At 54.2% G+C, this 20,443-nt stretch overlaps 1 protein-coding gene and 1 long non-coding RNA gene across 5 annotated transcripts; one reads left to right on the top strand and one right to left on the bottom strand.

Moving 5' to 3' along the window:
- On the bottom strand, positions 1–1,951 carry LOC135457789 (uncharacterized). Its single transcript, XR_010442770.1, has 2 exons — positions 1,358–1,951; positions 1–1,075 (listed from the first exon to the last, which is right to left on the bottom strand). It is a non-coding gene; the product is annotated as an uncharacterized LOC135457789 (long non-coding RNA).
- A 1,510-nt stretch (positions 1,952–3,461) lies between these two features.
- On the top strand, positions 3,462–19,011 carry LOC135457816 (SLAM family member 8-like). 4 transcript variants are annotated; one of them, XM_064732590.1, is made up of 7 exons: positions 3,462–3,866; positions 9,876–10,217; positions 14,187–14,483; positions 15,605–15,724; positions 17,405–17,499; positions 18,543–18,718; positions 18,770–19,011. In XM_064732590.1, exons 1-7 carry the CDS (start codon positions 3,794–3,796, stop codon positions 18,915–18,917), a joined length of 1,251 nt encoding a protein of 416 aa, XP_064588660.1. In that variant the 5' UTR covers positions 3,462–3,793; the 3' UTR covers positions 18,918–19,011. The 4 variants fall into 4 exon arrangements, with proteins under 4 accessions (XP_064588660.1, XP_064588661.1, XP_064588658.1 ...); XM_064732591.1 differs by having other exon boundaries at positions 18,543–18,725; positions 18,849–19,010; XM_064732588.1 differs by having other exon boundaries at positions 18,543–19,010.
- Positions 19,012–20,443: the final 1,432 nt, after the last annotated feature.

Raw genomic sequence — 20,443 nt, 5'->3', positions numbered from 1 at the left:
TCAAATAAATTAATTTTATTGAAATTCTCTTTAAACCGGGAGCAGCTGGAAGAAGAAAAGAAGGACTCGGGAGGGATTGTCCCGGATTTTATGTGGAAAAATATAAAAATGTTGGAAACACGGGACCCATCGTGCCTCAGTTTCCCCTCATGGCTCTTCCAGGCCCTCAGCCAGGGAACAGTGGGAGGGCGGGACAGGGGGACAGCGCTGCCATTCCAAGGCTGGGGAGCCATTCCAAGGAGGAATTCCCGAGGCGAATTCCCGGGATTTGTGCCCGCTCCCCTCACAACTCCGCCATGACGGGGCCTAGCGGCGCCCACAGCGCAACACCCCCCCTCCCTCCTGTGCCCGCCCCCGGCTGGGCGGGCTCTGAGGGCCGCGTCCCTCAGGCGGGACTATTTGTAACCTCGAAGCACCGCGAGCTCTCGCGAGATTTGCCGTCCCGCCATACTGATGTGGGCGTGGTTTCCCCATGACGTCATCGCTGTGCCCTGAGGGGATTTGGGGCTCCGTGAGGGGATTTGGGCACCCCATGAGGGAAAAAAACCCAAAAATCCCCAAAAACCCTCCCTTTTTCCCCGCCTGGATCCTCGGGGAGCAGCCCCGGGGCCTGGAGGGGTCCCAAAGGGGGTTTTGAGGGACCTCCTCCAGTTCTGTGGGGTTTGGGGCATCCCCCCCCTTCCTCTGCGTTTGGGGTCAAAAACCCTAAATTTGGGTTCCCCCATAGCTGGATTTGGGGTTCCCAGACCCTGGATTTATTTCTCTGTTCCATGGGTTTGGGATGGGTCCCTTTGGATCCCAGTGGATCGAGGCCTTCCCCACAGCCACATCCCAGAAAACACTGGATTTTGGATCAACGCGGGGAAAAAACCCTGAAAAATCCTTGAGATGCCTTAAAATGCTTTAAATTCCTTTAAAATTCCTGAAGATTCCTTAAAATCCCTTAAAATTACTGAAAAAATCCTGAAAATTCCTGGAAGACCTTTAAAATCCCTGAAAATTTCTCAAAATTCCTGAAGATTCCTTCATTTCCACATGATAGGATCGCCCGCCAGGATGATCCAAGGAAATGGGCCTGGGAAAAAAGCATTAATTCCTTAAAATTCTTTTAAATAATTCCTTAAAATTCCTTTAAATTCCTCAAAACTCCAGCTTGGGATAATGTGAGTGTCCCTGCCAATGGAGTTGGGACGTGTCAGCTCTTTCCAAGCCAAATTATTCCAGGATTCCCTAAAAATGCAGGATGTTCCTGGCTCTGGGAATGGCTTTTCTTCCTTTTTTTTCCCCTGGTTTTCCTGGCTCCGATCCCAATAAAATCCAAAAAACTCCCCGTTCCAAATTTCCTGGGCTGTTTCACCTTGGGATCCCTGGACAGATTTGGAATAATTTCAATTTTCCTTCCAGGAATTCTCTGCATCCCGGGCTGGGCTTTGCTCAGAGCTCTTCCCTTTGTGCCCCAGGAATTCCAGCCGAATTCCAGAGGTTTCATCGCCCTTCCAGCCCTTCATTAACCCTTAATTGCTGTTCATTAACCCGGGCCAGGACCCTCCGTTCTGTTTTTCCAGGGATTTTTGGGGATGAGAGGCTGAAAAATGGAATCCTGGAGGGATTTGGGGCACCCAAAAAGCGCTAAGCGCCCCAAAATTCGATTTTTTGGGACACCTGGCTGCTCCCTCATCCGTTTGGGAAATTCCTCAAAAAAACCCAAAAATCCTGGAAAAACAGAAGCTGGGATTAACCCCTTGTGTGCCGACTCCTCTGTGGGCTCCCTCTCCCCACGTTCCCGATTTTCCCACCGGGAATTCCACCCACAATAAATCGGAATCCCAAATTCCCGGGTGGGAGAGCTTTTCCCGCTGGAATTCCCGGCTGGAAAACCGGGATCGGCCGGAGGGAGGGAAGGAGAAATTCTGGCATCTCCTTCCCCAAACCCCAAACCCCCAAACTCCAAATCTCCAAACCCCAAAACCCCCAAAGTCCAAACCTCTACATCCCCCAAACTCCAAATTCCCCAAACCTCAAATCTCCAAACCCCAAAACCCCAAATTCCCCCAAACCCCCGAATCCCTGAAAACCCCAAACCCCAAAAGCCAAACCCCCAAACTCGCCCAAAATACAAACCCCCAAACCCCAAATCCCCCAAAACCCCAAAGCCAAACACCCCAAAACTGCAAATCCCCAAAACCCCTCTGGGACCCACAGAGGGGCTGGGAAAGCCTCTGGAATTTTGGGGGTCCCTCTGGAATTTCGAGGGGACCCTCTGGAATTTCAGGGGGACCCTCTGGAATTTCGAGGGGACCCTCTGGAATTTCGAGGGGAGCCTCTGGAATTTCGGGGGTCCCTCTGGAATTTCGGGGGGTCCCTCTGGAATTTCAGGGGGAGCAGCTCTGGAATTTCGAGGGGAGCTACTCTGGAATTTCGAGGGGACCCTCTGGAATTTCGGGGGGACCCTCTGGAATTTCGGGGGGACCCTCTGGAATTTCGGGGGGAGCAGCTCTGGAATTTCGAGGGGACCCTCTGGAATTTCGGGGGGTCCCTCTGGAATTTCGGGGGGAGCCTCTGGAATTTCGGGGGGAGACCCTCTGGAATTTCGGGGGCTCCCTCTGGAATTTCGAGGGGAGCCTCTGGAATTTCGAGGGGAGCGGCTCTGAAATTTCGAGGGGACCCTCTGGAATTTCGGGGGGTCCCTCTGGAATTTCGGGGGGGCCCTCTGGAATTTCAGGGGGAGACCCTCTGGAATTTCGGGGGGAGCCCCCCTGGCATTGCGAGGAGCCCCCCCTGAGTCTGGGGGCGCCCCCGGCATCCCCTGCATTCCCCTTTCCCGGCGTTTTTCCCGTGCCGGGCCGTGCCCGCCGCTAATCCGGGCCTGATCCGGGCCTGATCCGGGCCTGATCCGGGCTCCGCGGCCGCCGCAGGGTCGGGGGTCAGCGCAGCCCCCGCCATTCTGCGCGCTCCGCCCGCTCCGCAGCGCTCCGGCTTCTTCCCGTTCCCGGTTGCGGTTTCCCCCATTCCCGCATTTTCCCCCCATTCCCGCATTTTTTTCCCCCCATTCCCATTTCCCCCCACCCACCCCCTTCCCGCATTTCCCCCATTCCCGCTGGTTTTTCCCCCCATTCCCGGTGTTTGTTTCCCCCCCCCCACCCCACATTTCCCTCATTCCCGCACTCTCCCCATTCCCCTTTTTCCCCACCCCGTTCCCGCATTTTTCCCCCATTCCCGGATTTGTTTTTCCCCATTCCCGCATTTTCCCCCAGCCCTTTCCCCCCCGCGCCGCCATCCCCGTTTTCCCCCCATTCCCATTTTCCTCCCCATTCCCGGTGATTTTCCCCCATTCCCGGTGATTTTCCCCCATTCTCGGGGTTTGTTTTTCTCCCATTCCCGGTGATTTTTCCCCCATTCCCGGCGATTTTTCTCCCCATTCCCGCCGTTTCCCCCCCATTCCCGCACTCCCCCCATCCCCGTTTTTCCCCTCCCCATCCCCGTTTTTCCCCAAATCGCGGATTTTTCCCCCAAATCCCGCTGCTTTCCCCCCATGGCGCTCCGCTCTCCCTGAGCCCCGCGATGCTCCGCGCCCCTCGGGCTGCGGCGCCGGGGTGGTCGCTCCTCCTTCCTCCTCCTCCTCCTCCTCCTCCTCCTCCTCCTCCCGCTGCTGCTGCTCGGAGCCGCTGATCCCGCTCCGAGCCGAGCCGAGCCGAGCCGAGCCGGGCCGAGCCGAGCCGAGCCGAGCCGAGCCGAGCCGAGCCGAGCCGAGCCGGGCCGCGCATCCCGGGATAAGGAGCCCGAGCCCGCCGGGATGGAGCGGGAATGGCCGCGGGGCAAAGCGCGCCTGCCCTCGCTGCTGCTGGCGCTGCTGGGGCTCGGCCCAGGTGAGTCGCGACCCCCGGGACCCCCCATCCCCATGGAAAGCTCTGGAACATCCCCACGCCCCATTTTGGGGGGGGTTTATTGCGATTTTGGGGGCGCTGCGATTTTTTAAAAAATTTTATTTCACCCCCTCCTCCTCCTCCCCGGCTCCTTACGTAAAGCGGGGAGAGCGAGGGATCCCCCCCGGAATTCCCAAAGATTGCAGAATTCCCGAAAATCCCGCGGGCAGGTTAATTACGGCTCGGTTCATTTGCCTCCGTGATTAATTGGCTCTGGCCGGGGATGGTGCCGACAGGTGATGCCCCAAAAAAAACCGAATTCCCGGGAAAGGTGGGAAAAAACAGAATTCCCGGGAAACGTGGGAAAACCTGAATTCCAGGGAAAGAAAAACTCGAATTCCCGGGAAATGTGGGGAAAAAACCCGAATTCCCGGGAAAAACCCGAATAATTCCCGGGAAAGGTGGGAAAAGCCGAATTCTCGGGAAAATGCCGAATTGCCGGGATTCGGAGCGCAGCGTGGGAAGAGACGCGGGGGTAAAGGCGAGTCTGGAGTTGGATTTTGGGGGAATTTCGGGGGATTTTGGGGCGGATCGGGAGCAGGGACGGATCCCGCTCCTCCCTCTCCCTCCTGTCGGCGCTGCGGGAGCGCCGCGTGCTCCCAAAAAATCCCGAAATCTGGGATAAACAGGCAGGGCCGGGGCGGCGCTTGGCGCGGGAGGGGCCGGGCGTCCGACCGGGATGGAAAACGGGGAAAAATCCCGGGAAAAAACGGGAAAAATCACGGGAAAAAACGGGGGAAAATCCCGGGGAAAAACGGGAAAAAATCCCGGGAAAAAACGGGGAAAAATCCCGGGGAAAAACAGGGAAAAAACAGGGAAAAATCCCGGGAAAAAACGGGGGAAAATCACGGGAAAAAACGGGGAAAATCCCGGGAAAAAAACGGGAAAAATCCAGGGAAAAAACAGGGAAAAAACAGGGAAAAATCCCGGGAGAAAACGGGGAAAAATCCCGGGAAAAAACGGGAAAAATCCAGAGAAAAAAACAGGAAAAATCCCGGGAAAAAACGGGAAAAATCACGGGAAAAAACGGGGGAAATCCCGGGAAAAAACAGGGGAAAAATCACGGGAAAAAACGGGAAAAATCCCGGGAGAAAACGGGAAAAATCCCGGGAAAAGCTCCGGGAAACCCTGGGGGGAAATGGGGATGGGGATGGAGATCATTCCAGAGGGGGAGCGGATCCTGGAATTCCAGAGGGATTTTGGACTTCTGGATGGTTTTGGGAATTCCTGAGGGATTTTGGAATCCCGGGAGAGGATTTGGGAATTCCTGAGGGATTTTGGAATTTCGGGAGAGGATTTGGGAATTCCTGAGGGATTTTGGGAAGCCCCTGCCCGCCCTCAGCATCCTCCCCTGGGCTCCGCGGGGGCTTCAGCCCCCAAAAACTTCACCCAGAACTCAAAAATTCCCCTTAAAGTCGGGTTGGAAAAGCGGGAATGGAACCCGGGATGAGCAGGGATGAAACTCGGGAAAAGCGGGAATCAATCCCGGGAAAAAGCGGGAATCAATCCCGGGAAAAAGCAGGGATCGATGCCGGGATGAGCGGCAATCAAATCCTGGAAAAGCGGGAATCAAATCCTGGGATGAGCAGGAATGAAACTCGGGAAAAGTGGAAATGAAATCCGGGAAAAGCAGGAATTAAACTGGGAAAAAGCAGGAATGATACCTGGGAAGAGTGGGAATTAAACAGGGAAAAAGCGGGAATTAAACTGGGGAAAAGCAGGAATGAAACCGGGAAAAAGTGGGAATCAAATCCTGGAAAAGTAGGAATGAAACCTGGAAAAGCGGGAATAAAATCCTGGGATGAGCAGGAATGAAACTCAGGAAAGGCGGGATTCAAAGCGGGAAAAAGTGGAAATCAAACCCGGGAAAAGCAGGAATAAAAGCTGGGAAAAGCAGGAATAAAACCCGGGAAAAGCGGGAGTAAAAGCCGCTGGTCCCGAAATTCCCGGGATAATTCCCGAAATTCCGAAATAACTCCCAAAATTCCCGGGATAATTCCCGAAATTCCCGAGGTTCGCGGTGCCGGCACCGGGCGGGATTTATCCAAGGAAATGCCAAAAAAAAAGGAAAAAATATAAAAAAATCCCGAATGGAATCTCAGAGCCTTCCCCTGGGTTGGGATCAGGAATCGCCAATCCCAAAATTTTGCGGTTTTGTCCCTGCCTGGAGCTGCCCGGCCCCAAAAAAACCCCAATTTTGCAGGAATTCTACCAAAAAAAACCAATTTTGCAGGAATTCTACTCCCAATAAACATAATTTTTGTGGAAATTCTACTCCCAAAAAAAGCCCGAATTTTGCAGAAATCCTAGCCCATAAAAACCCCAATTTTACAGAATTTCTACCCCAAAACCACAATTTTGCAGGAATTCTACCCCAAATAATCTCCACTCTTGTGGAAATTCTACTCCCCGGAGAACCACCAAGTTTTCAGACATTCTACCCCAAAAATCCCCAATTTTGCAGGAATTCCACCCCAAAATCCCCAATTTTGCAGAAATTCCACCCCAAAATCCCCAATTTTGCATAAATTCTACCCCAAAAATCCCCAATTTTGCAGAAATTCTACCCCCAAAATCCCCAATTTTGTATAAGTTCTACCCCAAAAATCCCAATTTTGCAGAAATTCCACCCCAAAAATCCCGAATTTTGCAGAAATTCCACCCAAAATCCCCAATTTTGCACAAGTTCTATCCCAAAAATCCCCAATTTTGCAGAAATTCCACCCCAAAAATCCCCAATTTTGCAGAAATTCCACCCCAAAAATCCCGAATTTTGCAGAAATTCCACCCAAAATCCCCAATTTTGCACAAGTTCTACCCTGAAAAATCCCCAATTTTGCATAAGTTCTGCCCCAAAAATCCCCAATTTTGCAGGAATTCCACCCCAAAATCCCCAATTTTGTATAAGTTCTACCCCCAAAATCCCCAATTTTGAATAAGTTATACCCCCAAAAAGCCCCAATTTTGCAGAAGTTCTGCACCCAAAATCCCCAATTTTGCAGAAATTCCACCCCAAAAATCCCAATTTTGCAGAAATTCCACCCCAAAATCCCCAATTTTGTATAAATTCTACCCCCAAAATCCCCAATTTTGTATAAGTTCTATCCCAAAAATCCCAATTTTGCAGAAGTTCTACCCCCAAAAAATCCCCAATTTTGCAGGAATTCCGCCCCAAACCCCCAATTTTGCAGGAATTCCACCCAAGAAGAACCCCCCGGTTCTCGGTTTTCCGCAGGGCTCCTGCAGGAGGCGCCTTTTGAGGCAGAAAATGAGGTTTTGGGAGTTGTGGCCGGGAACTCCTCCCGCTCCCTCCTGGAGCGCTGCTCTGGTGAGAGCCCGGCCCGGACCCGCCACTTGCGCTTTTCACCTTTTTCGCTCATTTTCCCCCCAAAATTTCTGCTTTTCCCTCTTTTTGCAGCAGCCCCGCTCGCACTCCGCTCCAGACCTGCAATAGTTCCCTTTTCGGCCGCTTTCACCCCAAAATTTCCTTTTTTCCTTCTCTTTTTGAAGGGAATTTCCCCTCCTGGGACTGGTTCCCCTTTTCAGCCGCTTTCACCCCAAAATTTCCTTTTTTCCTTCTCGTTTTGAAGTGAGTTCCCCTCCTGGGACTGATTCCCCTTTTTGGCTGCTTTCACCCCAAAATTTCCTTTTTTCCTTCTCTTTTTGAAGGAATTTCCCCTCCTGGGATTGGTTCACCTTTTTGGCTGCTTTCACCCCAAAATTTCTGCTTTTCCCTCGTTTTGTGGTGGCACCGACGGCTCCAACCCAGCCAAGGCCGCTGCAGGACCTTCCTCCTCCTCCTCCTCCTCCTCTTCCTCCTCCTCTTCCTCCCCAAATGACCCCAAAATGTCCCCAAATGTCCCCAAATGACCCCAAAATGTCCCCAAATGTCCCCAAAATATCCGAAAAATGTCCCCAAAATGTGCCCAAAACTTCTCCAAACATCCCCAAAAACGCTCTCCAAACATCCTCAAATGTCCCCAAGTGTTCCCAAATGACCCCAAATGTCCAAAATGTCCCCAAATGACCCCAAAATGGCCTCAAATGGTCCAAAATGTCCCCAAACATCCTAAAAACGTCCCCAAAACGTCTCCAAACATCTTCAAGATGCTCTCCAAGCATCCTAAAAGTGTCCCCAAGTGTCCCCAAAACATCCCCAAACATCCTAAAGATGCTCTCAAAGTGTCCCCAAATGTCCCCAAGTGTCCCCAAGTGTCCCCAAGTGTCCCCAAGCCCCCTCTGGTGACATTTTCCTGTCCCCGAGCTGCTCTTTGGGCAGGTGAACGCTGTCCTGGGTGGCTCTGTCCTGCTGTCCCCTCCAACAAGGAGGTCCCCAAATGTCCCCAGGTGTCTCTGGCTGTCCCCAAATGTCCCCAAACCCTCACAGGTGACATTTCTGTGTGTCAGAAATGCTCTGTGACCAATCCTGGGCAGGTGAACGCTGTCCTCGGTGGCTCTGTCCTGCTGTCCCCAGGTGTCTCTAGATGTCCCTAAGTGTCCCCAAATCCCATATTTCTATCCCAGAATTGCTCTTTGGGCAGTCGCGGTCCCCGCCCCGGCAGGTGAACGGCGTCCTGGGCGGCTCCGTGCTGCTGTCCCCAGGTGTCTCTAGATGTCCCCAATGTCCCCAATGTCCCCAGATGCTCACAGGTGACATTTCTGTGTCACAGAATTGCTGTTCGGGCAGTCGCGGTCCCCGCCCCGGCAGGTGAACGGCGTCCTGGGCGGCTCGGTGCTGCTGTCCCCAGGTGTCTTTAGATGTCCCCAATTGTCCCCAAATGTCCCCAATGTCCCCAAATGTCCCCAATGTCCTGTTTCTGTCCCAGAGCTGCTGTTCGGGCAGTCCCGGTCCCCGCCCCGGCAGGTGAACGGCGTCCTGGGCGGCTCCGTGCTGCTGTCCCCAGGTGTCTCTAGATGTCCCCAGGTGTCTCTAGCTGTCCCCAATGTCCCCAATGTCCCCAATGTCCCCAGATGCTCACAGGTGACACTATTTTGTCACAGAATTGCTGTTCGGGCAGTCGCGGTCCCCGCCCCGGCAGGTGAACGGCGTCCTGGGTGTCTCTTTCCTGCTCTCCCCTCCAACAAGGAGGTCCATAGATGTCCCCAGGTGTCCATAGATGTCCCCAGGTGTCTCTGGCTGTCCCCAAATGTCCCCAAACCCTCACAGATGACACTTTTCTGTCCCAGAGCTGCTGTTCGGGCAGTCCCGGTCCCCGCCCCGGCAGGTGAACGCTGTCCTGGGCGGCTCCGTGCTGCTGTCCCCAGGTGTCTCTAGATGTCCCCAGGTGTCCCTAGATGTCCCCAGATGTCCCCAATTGTCCCCAATGTCCTGTTTCTATCCCAGAGCTGCTCTTTGGGCAGTCGCGGTCCCCACCCCGGAAGGTGAACGCTGTCCTCGGTGGCTCTGTCCTGCTGTCCCCAGGTGTCTCTAGATGTCCCCAATTGTCCCCAATTGTCCCCAAATCCCATATTTCTCTCCCAGAGCTGCTGTTCGGGCAGTCGCGTTCCCCGCCCCGGCAGGTGAACGGTGTCCTGGGCGGCTCGGTGCTGCTGTCCCCAGGTGTCTATAGATGTCCCCAGGTGTCTCTAGATGTCCCCAATGTCCCCAAATGTCCTGTTTCTCTCCCAGAGCTGCTGTTCGGGCAGTCGCGGTCCCCGCCCCGGCAGGTGAACGGCGTCCTGGGCGGCTCCGTGCTGCTGTCCCCTCCAACAAGGAGATCCCTAGATGTCCCCAGGTGTCTCTAGCTGTCCCCAATGTCCCCAAACCCTCACAGGTGACACTATTTTATCACAGAATTGCTCTTTGGGCAGTCGCGGTCCCCGCCCCGGCAGGTGAACGCTGTCCTGGGCGGCTCCGTGCCACTGTCCCCAGGTGTCCATAGATGTCCCCAGGTGTCTCTAGCTGTCCCCAAATGTCCCCAAACCCTCACAGATGACACTTTTCTGTCACAGAATTGCTGTTCGGGCAGTCGCGGTCCCCGCCCCGGCAGGTGAACGGCGTCCTGGGCGGCTCGGTGCTGCTGTCGCCGTCGCTGCTGCCCAACCAGACGGTGAAGGAGATCGAGTGGAGCTTCTCGGGGGGCTCCGGCGCCACCATCCAGGTGGCCGAGGTGGGCCCGGCGGGGCTGGAGCGCCCGGACCCGCGGGACCGCTTCGGGCGCCGCCTGGAGCTGGTGAACGGCACCGCGCTGCGGCTGCGGGCGCTGCAGAGCGGCGACAGCGGCGTCTTCGGGGCGCGCATCAAACTGCAGCCGGCCCTGGTGGATGACCAGACCTTCAACCTGTCCGTCTACGGTGAGGGGAGATGGTTAATTAATTAATTAATTGATTAATTGGTTCATTGTTCATTGGGTTAACTTGGGGTTTGGGTGGGGAAACTGAGGCACGGAGCAGGATTGGGGTTCTAGCTGACACTGATGGATGACCAGACCTTCAACCTGTCCGTCTACGGTGAGGGGGAGCGGTTAATTAATTAATTGGTTCATTGTTCATTGGGTTAACTTGGGGTTTGGGCGGGGAAACTGAGGCACGGAGCAGGACTGGGGCTCCAGGTGACACTGATGGATGGTCAGGCCTTCAACCTGTCCGTCTACGGTGAGGGGGATCGGCTTATTGATTAATTAATTAGTTATTTAATTATTCATTGGGGTAAGGTGGGGTTTGGGTGGGGAAACTGAGGCACGGAGCAGAAATGGGGTATTAGGTAACAGTGATGGATGGTCAGACCTTCAACCTGTCCGTCTACGGTGAGGGGAGATGGTTAATTCATTAATTGGTTCATTGTTCATTGGGTTAACTTGGGTTTTTGGTGGGGAAACTGAGGCACGGAGCAGAAATGGGGTTTTAGGTGACGCTGATGGATGGTCAGGCCTTCAACCTGTCCGTCTACGGTGAGGGGGAGCGGTTAATTAATTAATTGGTTCATTGTTCATTGGGGTAAGGTGGGGTTTGGGCGGGGAAACTGAGGCACAGAGCAGGATTGGGGCTCTAGGTGACACTGATGGATGACCAGGCCTTCAACCTGTCCGTCTACAGTGAGGGGAGATGGTTAATTAATTAATTGGTTCATTGTTCATTGGGTTAACTTGGGGTTTGGGTGGGGAAACTGAGGCACGGAGCACTAATGGGGCTCTAGCTGACACTGATGGATGGTCAGGCCTTCAACCTGTCCGTCTACGGTGAGGGGACGTGGTTAATTAATTTAATCATTCATTCTTTCTTTCATTTAATCATTCATTTAACCATTCATTGAATCATTCATTTAACAATTCATTTAATCATTCATTGGGTTAACTTGGGTTTGTGGTGGGGAAACTGAGGCACGGAGCACTAATGGGGCTCTAGCTGACACTGATGGATGACCAGACCTTCAACCTGTCTGTCTACGGTGAGGGGGAGCGGTTAATTAATTAATTGGTTCATTGTTCATTGGGTTAACTTGGGGTTTGGGCGGGGAAACTGAGGCACGGAGCACTAATGGGGCTCTAGGTGACACTGATGGATGGTCAGGCCTTCAACCTGTCCGTCTGTGGTGAGGGGGGCTTGGGTTATTGGTTAATTAATTAATTGGTTCATTGTTCATTTGGTTAAGTTGGGTTTTTGGTGGGGAAACTGAGGCACGGAGCAGGAATGGGGTTCTACGTGACACTGGTGGGGGATCAATCCTTCAACCTGTCCGTCTACGGTGAGGGGACATGGTTAATTAATTAATTGATTAATTGGTTCATTGTTCATTGGGTTAAGGTGGGGTTTGGGCGGGGAAACTGAGGCACGGAGCAGGACTGGGGCTCTAGGTGGCACTGATGGATGACCAGACCTTCAGCCTGTCCGTCTACGGTGAGGGGACGTGGTTAATTAATTTAATCATTCATTCTTTCTTTCATTTAATCATTCATTTAACCATTCATTGAATCATTCATTGGGTTAAGGTGGGTTATTGGTGGGGAAACTGAGGCACAGAGCAGGATTGGGGCTCTAGGTGACACTGATGGATGATCAGGCCTTCAACCTGTCTGTCTGCAGTGAGGGGGAGCGGTTAATTGGTTAATTAATTAGTTATTTAATTATTCGTTGGGGTAAGGTGGGGTTTGGGCGGGGAAACTGAGGCACGGAGCACTAATGGGGTTCTAGCTGACACTGATGGATGGTCAGGCCTTCAACCTGTCCGTCTACAGTGAGGGGAGATGGTTAATTAATTAATTGGTTCATTGTTCATTGGGTTAACTTGGGGTTTGGGTGGGGAAACTGAGGCACGGAGCAGAAATGGGGTTTTAGGTGACACTGATGGGGATCAGACCTTCAACCTGTCTGTCTATGGTGAGGGGAGATGGTTAATTAATTAATTGATTAATTGGTTCATTGTTCATTGGGTTAACTTGGGTTTTTGGTGGGGAAACTGAGGCACGGAACACTAATGGGGCTCTAGGTGACACTGATGGATGATCAGGCCTTCAACCTGTCTGTCTGCAGTGAGGGGGAGCGGTTAATTAATTTAATTCATCCATTTAGTTATTAATTGAATTGGGTCATTGGGTTAAGGTGGGTTTTTGGTGGGGAAACTGAGGCACGGAGCAGAAATGGGGTTCTAGCTGACACTGATGGATGGTCAGGCCTTCAACCTGTCCGTCTGCGGTGAGGGGACGTGGTTAATTAATTTAATTCACTCATTTAATTACTAATTTAATCGTTCATTTAATCATTCATTAGTTAAGGTGGGATTTTTTGGGGGGATTTTTGGGGAGGTTTTTGAGGGATTTGAGGGGATTTTTGGGGATATTTTTGGTGGTTTTGTTACCACTCCCGTGCCCCCGTTGCAGAGGCCGTGCCTTGGGGAGGTTTTGAGGGATTTTTGGGGGGGATTTTTGGGGGCATTTTTTGGGGGGTTTTTTTGGGGGGTTTTTTGGGGGATTTGAGGGGATTTTTGGGGATATTTTCGGTGTTTTTGTCACCATTGCCGTGCCCCCGTTGCAGAGGCCGTGCCCAGCCCCCGCACCCGCAGCCAGCTCCTGGGGACAGGGACAGATTTTGGGGGGATTTTTTGGGATTTTTGGGGGGATTTTTGGAGGTTTTTTTGGGGGATTTTTTGGGATTTTTTGGAGTTTTTTGGGGGGATTTTTAGGGTATTTTTGGGGGGATTTTTGGTGGGATTTTTGCCTATTTTTATGGGATTTTTGGGGGGATTTTTGGGGATATTTTCGGTGGTTTCGGTGCCACCCCGTGCCCCCCGTTGCAGAGGCCGTGCCCAGCCCCCGCACCCGCAGCCAGCTCCTGGCCAGGGCTGGGGACAGGGACAGATTTTGGGGGGGATTTTTTGGGATTTTTGGGGGGATTTTTTGGAGTTTTTTGGGGGGATTTTTTGGGGGGTTTTTTGGGATTTTTGGTGATTTTTGGGGTGTTTTTGTCACCACCCCGTGCCCCCGTTGCAGAGGCCGTGCCCAGCCCCCGCACCCGCAGCCAGCTCCTGGGGACAGATTTTTGGGGGGATTTTTTGGGGGGGATTTTTTGGGGGGATTTTTGGAGTTTTTTTTGGGGATATTTGAGGGGATTTTTGGGGACATTTTTGGCGGTTTCGGTGCCACCCCGTGCCCCCCGTTGCAGAGGCCGTGCCCAGCCCCCGCACCCGCAGCCAGCTCCTGGCCAGGGCTGGGGACAGGGACAGATTTTGGGGGGGATTTTTTGGGATTTTTTGGGGGTTTTTTCGGGGGATTTTTGGGGATTTTTGGGGACATTTTTGGCGGTTTCGGTGCCACCCCGTGCCCCCCGTTTTGCAGAGGCCGTGCCCAGCCCCTGCACCTGCAGCCAGCTCCTGGGGACAGGGACAGATTTTGGGGGGATTTTTTGGGGGATTTTTGGAGTTTTTTGGGGGGATTTTTTGGGGGTTTTTTTGGGATTTTTGGGGAGGATTTTTGGGGTGTTTTTGTCACCACCCCGTGCCCCCCGTTTTGCAGAGGCCGTGCCCAGCCCCCGCACCCGCAGCCAGCTCCTGGGGACAGGGACAGATTTTGGGGGGGAATTTTTGGGATTTTTTTGGGGGGATTTTTGGAGTTTTTTTGGGGGGATTTGGGGATATTTTTGGGGACATTTTCGGCGGTTTCGGTGCCACCCCGTGCCCCCGTTTTGCAGAGGCCGTGCCCAGCCCCCGCACCCGCAGCCAGCTCCTGGGGACAGGGACAGATTTTGGGGGGGATTTTTGGTGGGATTTTTGGTGATTTTTGGGGACATTTTCGGCGGTTTCGGTGCCACCCCGTGCCCCCCGTTTTGCAGAGGCCGTGCCCAGCCCCCGCACCCGCAGCCAGCTCCTGGCCAGCACGCTCGAGTGGTGCAACCTGACGCTGCAGTGCCAGGGCAGCGGGCGCGGCGCCGTCAATGTCACCTGGCGGCGCGACAGCCTGGCCTGGGGCCGCCTGGGGCCCGGGCGCCACCAGCTGTCCCCCGACGGCACCACCCTGAGGGTGGCGCTGCCGCCCGCCGCCACCAACGTCACCTACGCGTGCACCGTCAGCAACCCCGCCGACCACAAGGTGGCCGAGTTCGACCTGCAGAGCCTCTGCCAGGGCGGAGGTGAGGGGACATGGGGACACTGAGGGGACAGGGACAGGTCACTGTGTTCGACCTGCAGAGCCTCTGCCAGGGCGGAGGTGAGATGGGGACACTGAGACACTGAGGGGACACGGGGACACCGAGGGGACATGGGGACACTGAGGGGACATGGGGACAGATCACCCTGTTCAGCCTGCAGAGCCTGTGCCAGGGTGGAGGTGAGGGGACATGGACATGGGGACACTGAGGGGACATGGGGGACGTGGGGACACTGAGGGGACATGGGGACAGGGATGGGGACAGATCGCCCTGTTCGACCTGCAGAGCCTCTGCCAGGGCGGAGGTGAGGGGACATGGGGACACTGAGGGGACACTGAGGGGACACTGAGGGGACAGGGACAGGTCACTGTGTTCGGCCTGCAGAGCCTGTGCCAGGGCGGAGGTGAGGGGACATGGGGACACCGAGGGGACATGGGGACACTGAGGGGACATGGGGACACTGAGGGGACATGGGGACAGATCACTGTGTTCGGCCTGCAGAGCCTGTGCCAGGGCGGAGGTGAGATGGGGACATGGGGACACTGAGGAGACGCTGAGGGGACACGGGGACAGGGACAGGTCACCCTGTTCGACCTGCAGAGCCTGTGCCAGGGCGGAGGTGAGATGGGGACACTGAGGGGACATGAGGGCACTGAGGGGACAGGGGACACAGGGGACACTGAGGGGACACGGGGACACTGAGGGGACATGGGCACAGATCGCCCTGTTCGACCTGCAGAGCCTGTGCCAGGGCGGAGGTGAGGGGACACTGAGGGGACACGGGGACACAGGGGACACTGAGGGGACAGGGACAGGTCACTGTGTTCGACCTGCAGAGCCTGTGCCGGGGCGGAGGTGAGATGGGGACACTGAGGGGACATGGGGACATGGGGACATGGGGACACTGAGGGGACACGGGGACACTGAGGGGACACTGAGGGGACAGGGACAGGTCACTGTGTTCGACCTGCAGAGCCTGTGCCAGGGCGGAGGTGACACGGGGACATGGGGACAGGGATGGGGACGGCACACAGGGGTGCCATACCTGGGGGTGTCACACAGGGTGTCACCCTGGGGTGTCACCGGGGTGTCCCCACCCTCAGGGGGTCCCTCGGCCTTCTCCACCTCGGGCTATGTGGTTCTGTCCCTCATCCTGGTGGCCGTGAGCCTCGGCGGCGCCTTCTGGTGCTGGAGGGTCAACAGCGAGAAGGCGGCCGAGGCAGGTGGGCAAAAACCCCCAAATTCCTAAACCCCAAATCCCCGATTCCCCAAATCCCGAAATTCCCGATTCCCCAATTCCCCAAACCCCCAAATTCCCGATTCCCCAAATCCCCAAATTCCCGATTCCCCAAATCCCCAAATCCCCAAATTCCTAAACCCCAAATCCCCAATTCCTGATTCCCCAAATCCCAAAATTCCCGATTCCGCAAATCCCTGATTCCCCAATTCCCCAATTCCCGATTCCCTAATTCCCCCAAACCCCCAAATTCCTAAACCCCAAATCCCCAATTCCCGATTCCCCAATTCCCCAAATTCCCGATTCCCCAAATCCCCAAATTCCTGATTCCCCAAATCCCCAAATTCCTGATTCCCCAAATCCCGAAATTCCCAATTCCCCAAATCCCTGATTTCCCGATTCCCCAAATCCCCAAATCCCTAATTCCCCAAATCCCCAAATTCCTGATTCCCCAAATCCCCAAGTCCTGATTCCCCAAATCCCCAAATTCCCGATTCCCCAAATCCCTGATTTCCCGATTCCCCAATTCCCCAATTCCCGATTCCCCAAATCCCAACTCCCACTTTCCAATTCCCAAATCCCCAACTCCTCAGCTCCCAAACGCCAAATCCCCAATTCCCAAATCCACAAATTCCCAACTCCCCAAATTCCAAAGTCCCCAATTCCCAGTTCCCAAATCCCCAATAATTCCCCCAACTCCCAATCCCCCAATTCTCTGCTTTTCTGGTTTTCCCATTTTTCCCATTTTCCCATTTTCTTGTTACACTGTTTTCCTGTTTTCCCATTTCCCCTGATTTCTTCCCCCATTCTCCATTATCTTTTCCATTTTCCCTGGATTTTTTTCCATTTTCCCTGGGATTTTCCCCATTTTCCCTGGATTTTTTCCCCATTTTCCCTGGGTTTTTCTCCCATTTTCCCTGGGTTTTTTCCCTGGGTTTTTTCCCTGGTTTTTTTCCATTTTCCCTGGGATTTTCCCCATTTTCCCTGGGTTTTTTTCCCATTTTCCCTGTATTTTTTTCCCCATTTTCCCTGGGTTTTTTCCCATTTTCCCTGGATTTTTTTTCCCATTTTCCCTGGATTTTTCCCATTTTCCCTGTATTTTTTCCCCATTTTCCCTGGATTTTTTTCTCCATTTTCCCTGGATTTTTTTCCCATTTTCCCTGTATTTTTTTTCCCATTTTCCCTGCATTTTTTTTCCCATTTTCCCTGTATTTTTTTTCCCATTTTCCCTGGGTTTTTTCCCTGGATTTTCCCCATTTTCCCTGGGATTTTTTTCCCATTTTCCCTGGGTTTTTTCCCTGGATTTTCCCCATTTTCCCTGGATTTTTTTCCCATTTTCCCTGGGTTTTTTCCCTGGATTTTTCCCATTTTCCCGTGTTTTTCCCCCATTTTCCCTGGGTTTTTCCCCCATTTTCCCTGGGGTTTTTCCCCTGGTTTTTCCCTGGGTTTTTTCCCATTTTCCCTGGGTTTTTTGCCTGGATTTTTCCCATTTTCCCTGGGTTTTTTCCCTGGATTTTTCCCATTTTCCCGTGTTTTTCCCCCATTTTCCCTGGGTTTTTCCCCCATTTTCCCTGGGTTTTTTTCCCCATTTTCCCTGGGTTTTTTCCCTGTTTTTTTTCCCTGGATTTTTCCCATTTTCCCGTGTTTTTGCCCCGTTTCCCCGCAGCCGCCACGCCCACGGCCCCGCCCGAGGAGAGCCCCGCGGAGGCGCCGCCGTTCAGCGACATCGTCTGCAGGAGCCCCCCCGAGGGCAACGACCAGGTCCGGACCCCAAAACACCCACAGGGACCCCAAAAACCCGGACAGGGACCCCAAAAACTGAGAGGGGACCCCAAAAACTGATAGGGGACCCCAAAAACACCGACAGGGACCCCAAAATCCCCTTAGGGACCCCAAAAACTGATAGGGGACCCCAAAAACCCCGACAGGGACCCCAAAACACCCACAGGGACCCCAAAAACCTCGGGGGACCCCAAAAACCCCGGGGGGACCCCAAAAACTGAGAGGGACCCCAAAAACCCTGACAGGGACCCCAAAAACTGAGAGGGGACCCCAAAAACCGGGACAGGGACCCCAAAAACCCCCGAGGGACCCCAAAAACTGAGAGGGACACCAAAAACCGGGACAGGGACCCCAAAATCCCCTTAGGGACCCCAAAAACACCAAGAGGGACCCCAAAATCTCCAGGGGACCCCAAAATCCCTGGGGAACCCCAAAAACCCTGACAGGGACCCCAAAAACCGGGACAAGGACCCCAAAAACACAGGGGGGAGCCCAAAACCCTGCAAGGGACCCCAAAAACTGAGAGGGACCCCAAAAACCCCCGGGAATCCCCAAAACTGCGAGAATCCCAAAAAAACCACGGTAAATCCTAAAAATGGCAGGAATCGCCTAAAAAAAAACCCTGCAGGAGTCCTAAAAAACTGCAGGAATCCCAAAAACCACGGGAATCCCAAAAAACCAAGAGGGAGCCCCAAAAAAAATGGGGGGGGGTCCCTAAAAACCACGGGAATCCCAAAAAACTGTGGGGAGCCCCAAAATAAAACCACAGGAAATCCCAAAAACAGTGGGAGCCCCAAAAATGGGGAGAGTTCCCCAAAAACGGGGAGAGTTCCCCAAAAACGGGGAGAGTTCCCCAAAAAGAAACATCCGAGCCCCAAAAAACCTCAGAAATCCCAAAAACCACAGGGGAGGGGGGTCCTAAAAATCCAGGAGTGAAAGCCCAAAACTGTGGGAGTCCCAAAAAACCATAAAAAAACCCCAAAAACCTCGGAGAGACCCCAAAAACCGTGGGGGGACCCCAGAAACCTCAGGGGCCCCCCGTTGTCGCCCCACAGGGCCCCAGCCCCCCCGAGGCGCCCCAGGAGCCCAGCGAACCCCAAAAACCCCAAAAAGCCGAGGCCCCAAAGGAGCCCAGCGCACCCCAAAAACCCCAAAAAGCCGAGGCCCCAAAGGAGCCCAGCGCACCCCAAAAAGCCGAACCCGAGGCCCCAAAGGAGCCCAGCGCACCCCAAAAACCCCAAAAAGCCGAGGCCCCAAAGGAGCCCAGCGCACCCCAAAAACCCGAGGCCCCAAAGGAGCCCAGCGCACCCCAAAAAGCCGAACCCGAGGCCCCAAAGTCGCCGCCGGGGGGCACCGAGCAGAAAGGGCCCGAGGACACGGCCGAGGAGGTGACATAGGGCCAGGTGAGCGACCCCAAAAACACCCCAAAACACCCCAAAAACACCCCAAAAACCAACCCAAGAACCAGCCCAAAAACACCCCAAAACACCCAAAAACACCCCAAAAACCACCCCAAAAACCAACCCAAAACCACCGCAAAACACCCCCAAAACACCACCAAATCCAACCCAAAACACCCCAAAAACAACCCCAAAAACCAACCCAAAAACACCCCAAAAACCAACCCAAAACCACCCAAAAACACCCCAAAAACACCACCAAACCACCCCAAAACACCCCAAAAACAACCCCAAAAACCAACCCAAAACCACCACCAAACCAACCCCAAAAACACCCCAAACCACCCCAAAACCACCCCAAAACACCCAAAACCCCAAAACCAACCCAAAACACCAAAACACCCAAAACCACCCAAAACCAACCCAAAACCACCCCCAAAACAAACCCAAAACCACCCAAAACACCCCAAAAACCACCCCAAACCACCCCAAAACACCCAAAAACACCCAAAACCACCCAAAACAACCCCAAACACCCAAAAACGCAACCCCTAAATACCACCCAAAAACCACCACCCCAAAATTTCGGGGTCTCGGGCCTTTTGGGGACCCCCAAAGGCTTTGGGGTCGTCCAAGCCCTAATGGGGACCCACAAGGATACGGAGGTTCCCGCTGACCCCAAAAGCGGGACCCCATGCAAGGCTGAGAGCGTGGGGAGGGTGCCCAAGCCGGTCTCCGGGTTCCTCTCCTTTGGGGAAACCCACCAAATGGCGATTTCCCCATTCTGACCCCAAAACCCGCGGGGCCGACCCCGATGCCATCCCTGAGACTGTTCTGGGGAGGGGCTCCAGGCTGGGGTCTCCCTGGGGTTTGGGGGTCCCATTTGGGGCCCCCAATGGTTTTGGGGTGGGAGGATCCCCTGACCCCACAACTGGACCAATTTCCCCATTTCTGACCCCAAAACCCCGGGTTTGTCCCCAATTCCATCCCTGGGGCTGTGCTGGGGAGGGGGACCCGAGATGGGGGTCCCAGAGGGGTTTTTGGGGGGTCCCTGGGGGATTTTGGGGTCCCCGCATGTTTTGGGGTGGGACGATCCCCTGACCCTACAACTGGACGGATTTTCCCATTTCTGACCCCAAAACCCAGGGTTTGACCCCAATTTCCTGCTTGGGACTGTTTTGGGGAGGGGGACCCAAGATGGGGGTCCCAGATGGATTTTTGGGGGGTCCTCGGGGGGGTTTGGGGTGGGAGGATCCCCTGACCCCACAACTGGACCAATTTCCCCATTTCTGACCCCAAAACCCTCGGGTTTGTCCCCAATTCCATCCCTGGGGCTGTGCTGGGGAGGGGGACCAAGGTGGAGGTCCCAGAGGGGTTTTTGGGGGGTCCCTGGGGGTTTTGGGGTCCCTGGGGGATTTGGGGGTGGGACGATCCCCTGACCCCACAACTGGACCAATTTCCCCATTTCTGACCCCAAAACCCTCGGGTTTGTCCCCAATTCCATCCCTGGGGCTGTTTTGGGG

The sequence above is a fragment of the Zonotrichia leucophrys genome, chromosome 25 (assembly GCF_028769735.1).
Source record: "Zonotrichia leucophrys gambelii isolate GWCS_2022_RI chromosome 25, RI_Zleu_2.0, whole genome shotgun sequence".
Taxonomy (NCBI): Eukaryota; Metazoa; Chordata; class Aves; order Passeriformes; family Passerellidae; genus Zonotrichia; species Zonotrichia leucophrys.
Note: the sequence above shows the minus strand (reverse complement) of the source record. Positions and strands in the feature narration are given on the sequence as shown.

Excerpts from the sequence above, each read along its gene's own strand:
- LOC135457816 (XM_064732588.1), top strand. The coding sequence starts at position 3,794 with ATGGAGCGGGAATGGCCGCGGGGCAAAGCGCGCCTGCCCTCGCTGCTG. Across the intron at positions 10,218-14,186 it reads CTTCAACCTGTCCGTCTACG|AGGCCGTGCCCAGCCCCCGC; the intron begins GTGAGGGGAGAT and ends CCCGTTTTGCAG. Across the intron at positions 14,484-15,604 it reads GAGCCTCTGCCAGGGCGGAG|GGGGTCCCTCGGCCTTCTCC; the intron begins GTGAGGGGACAT and ends CCCCACCCTCAG.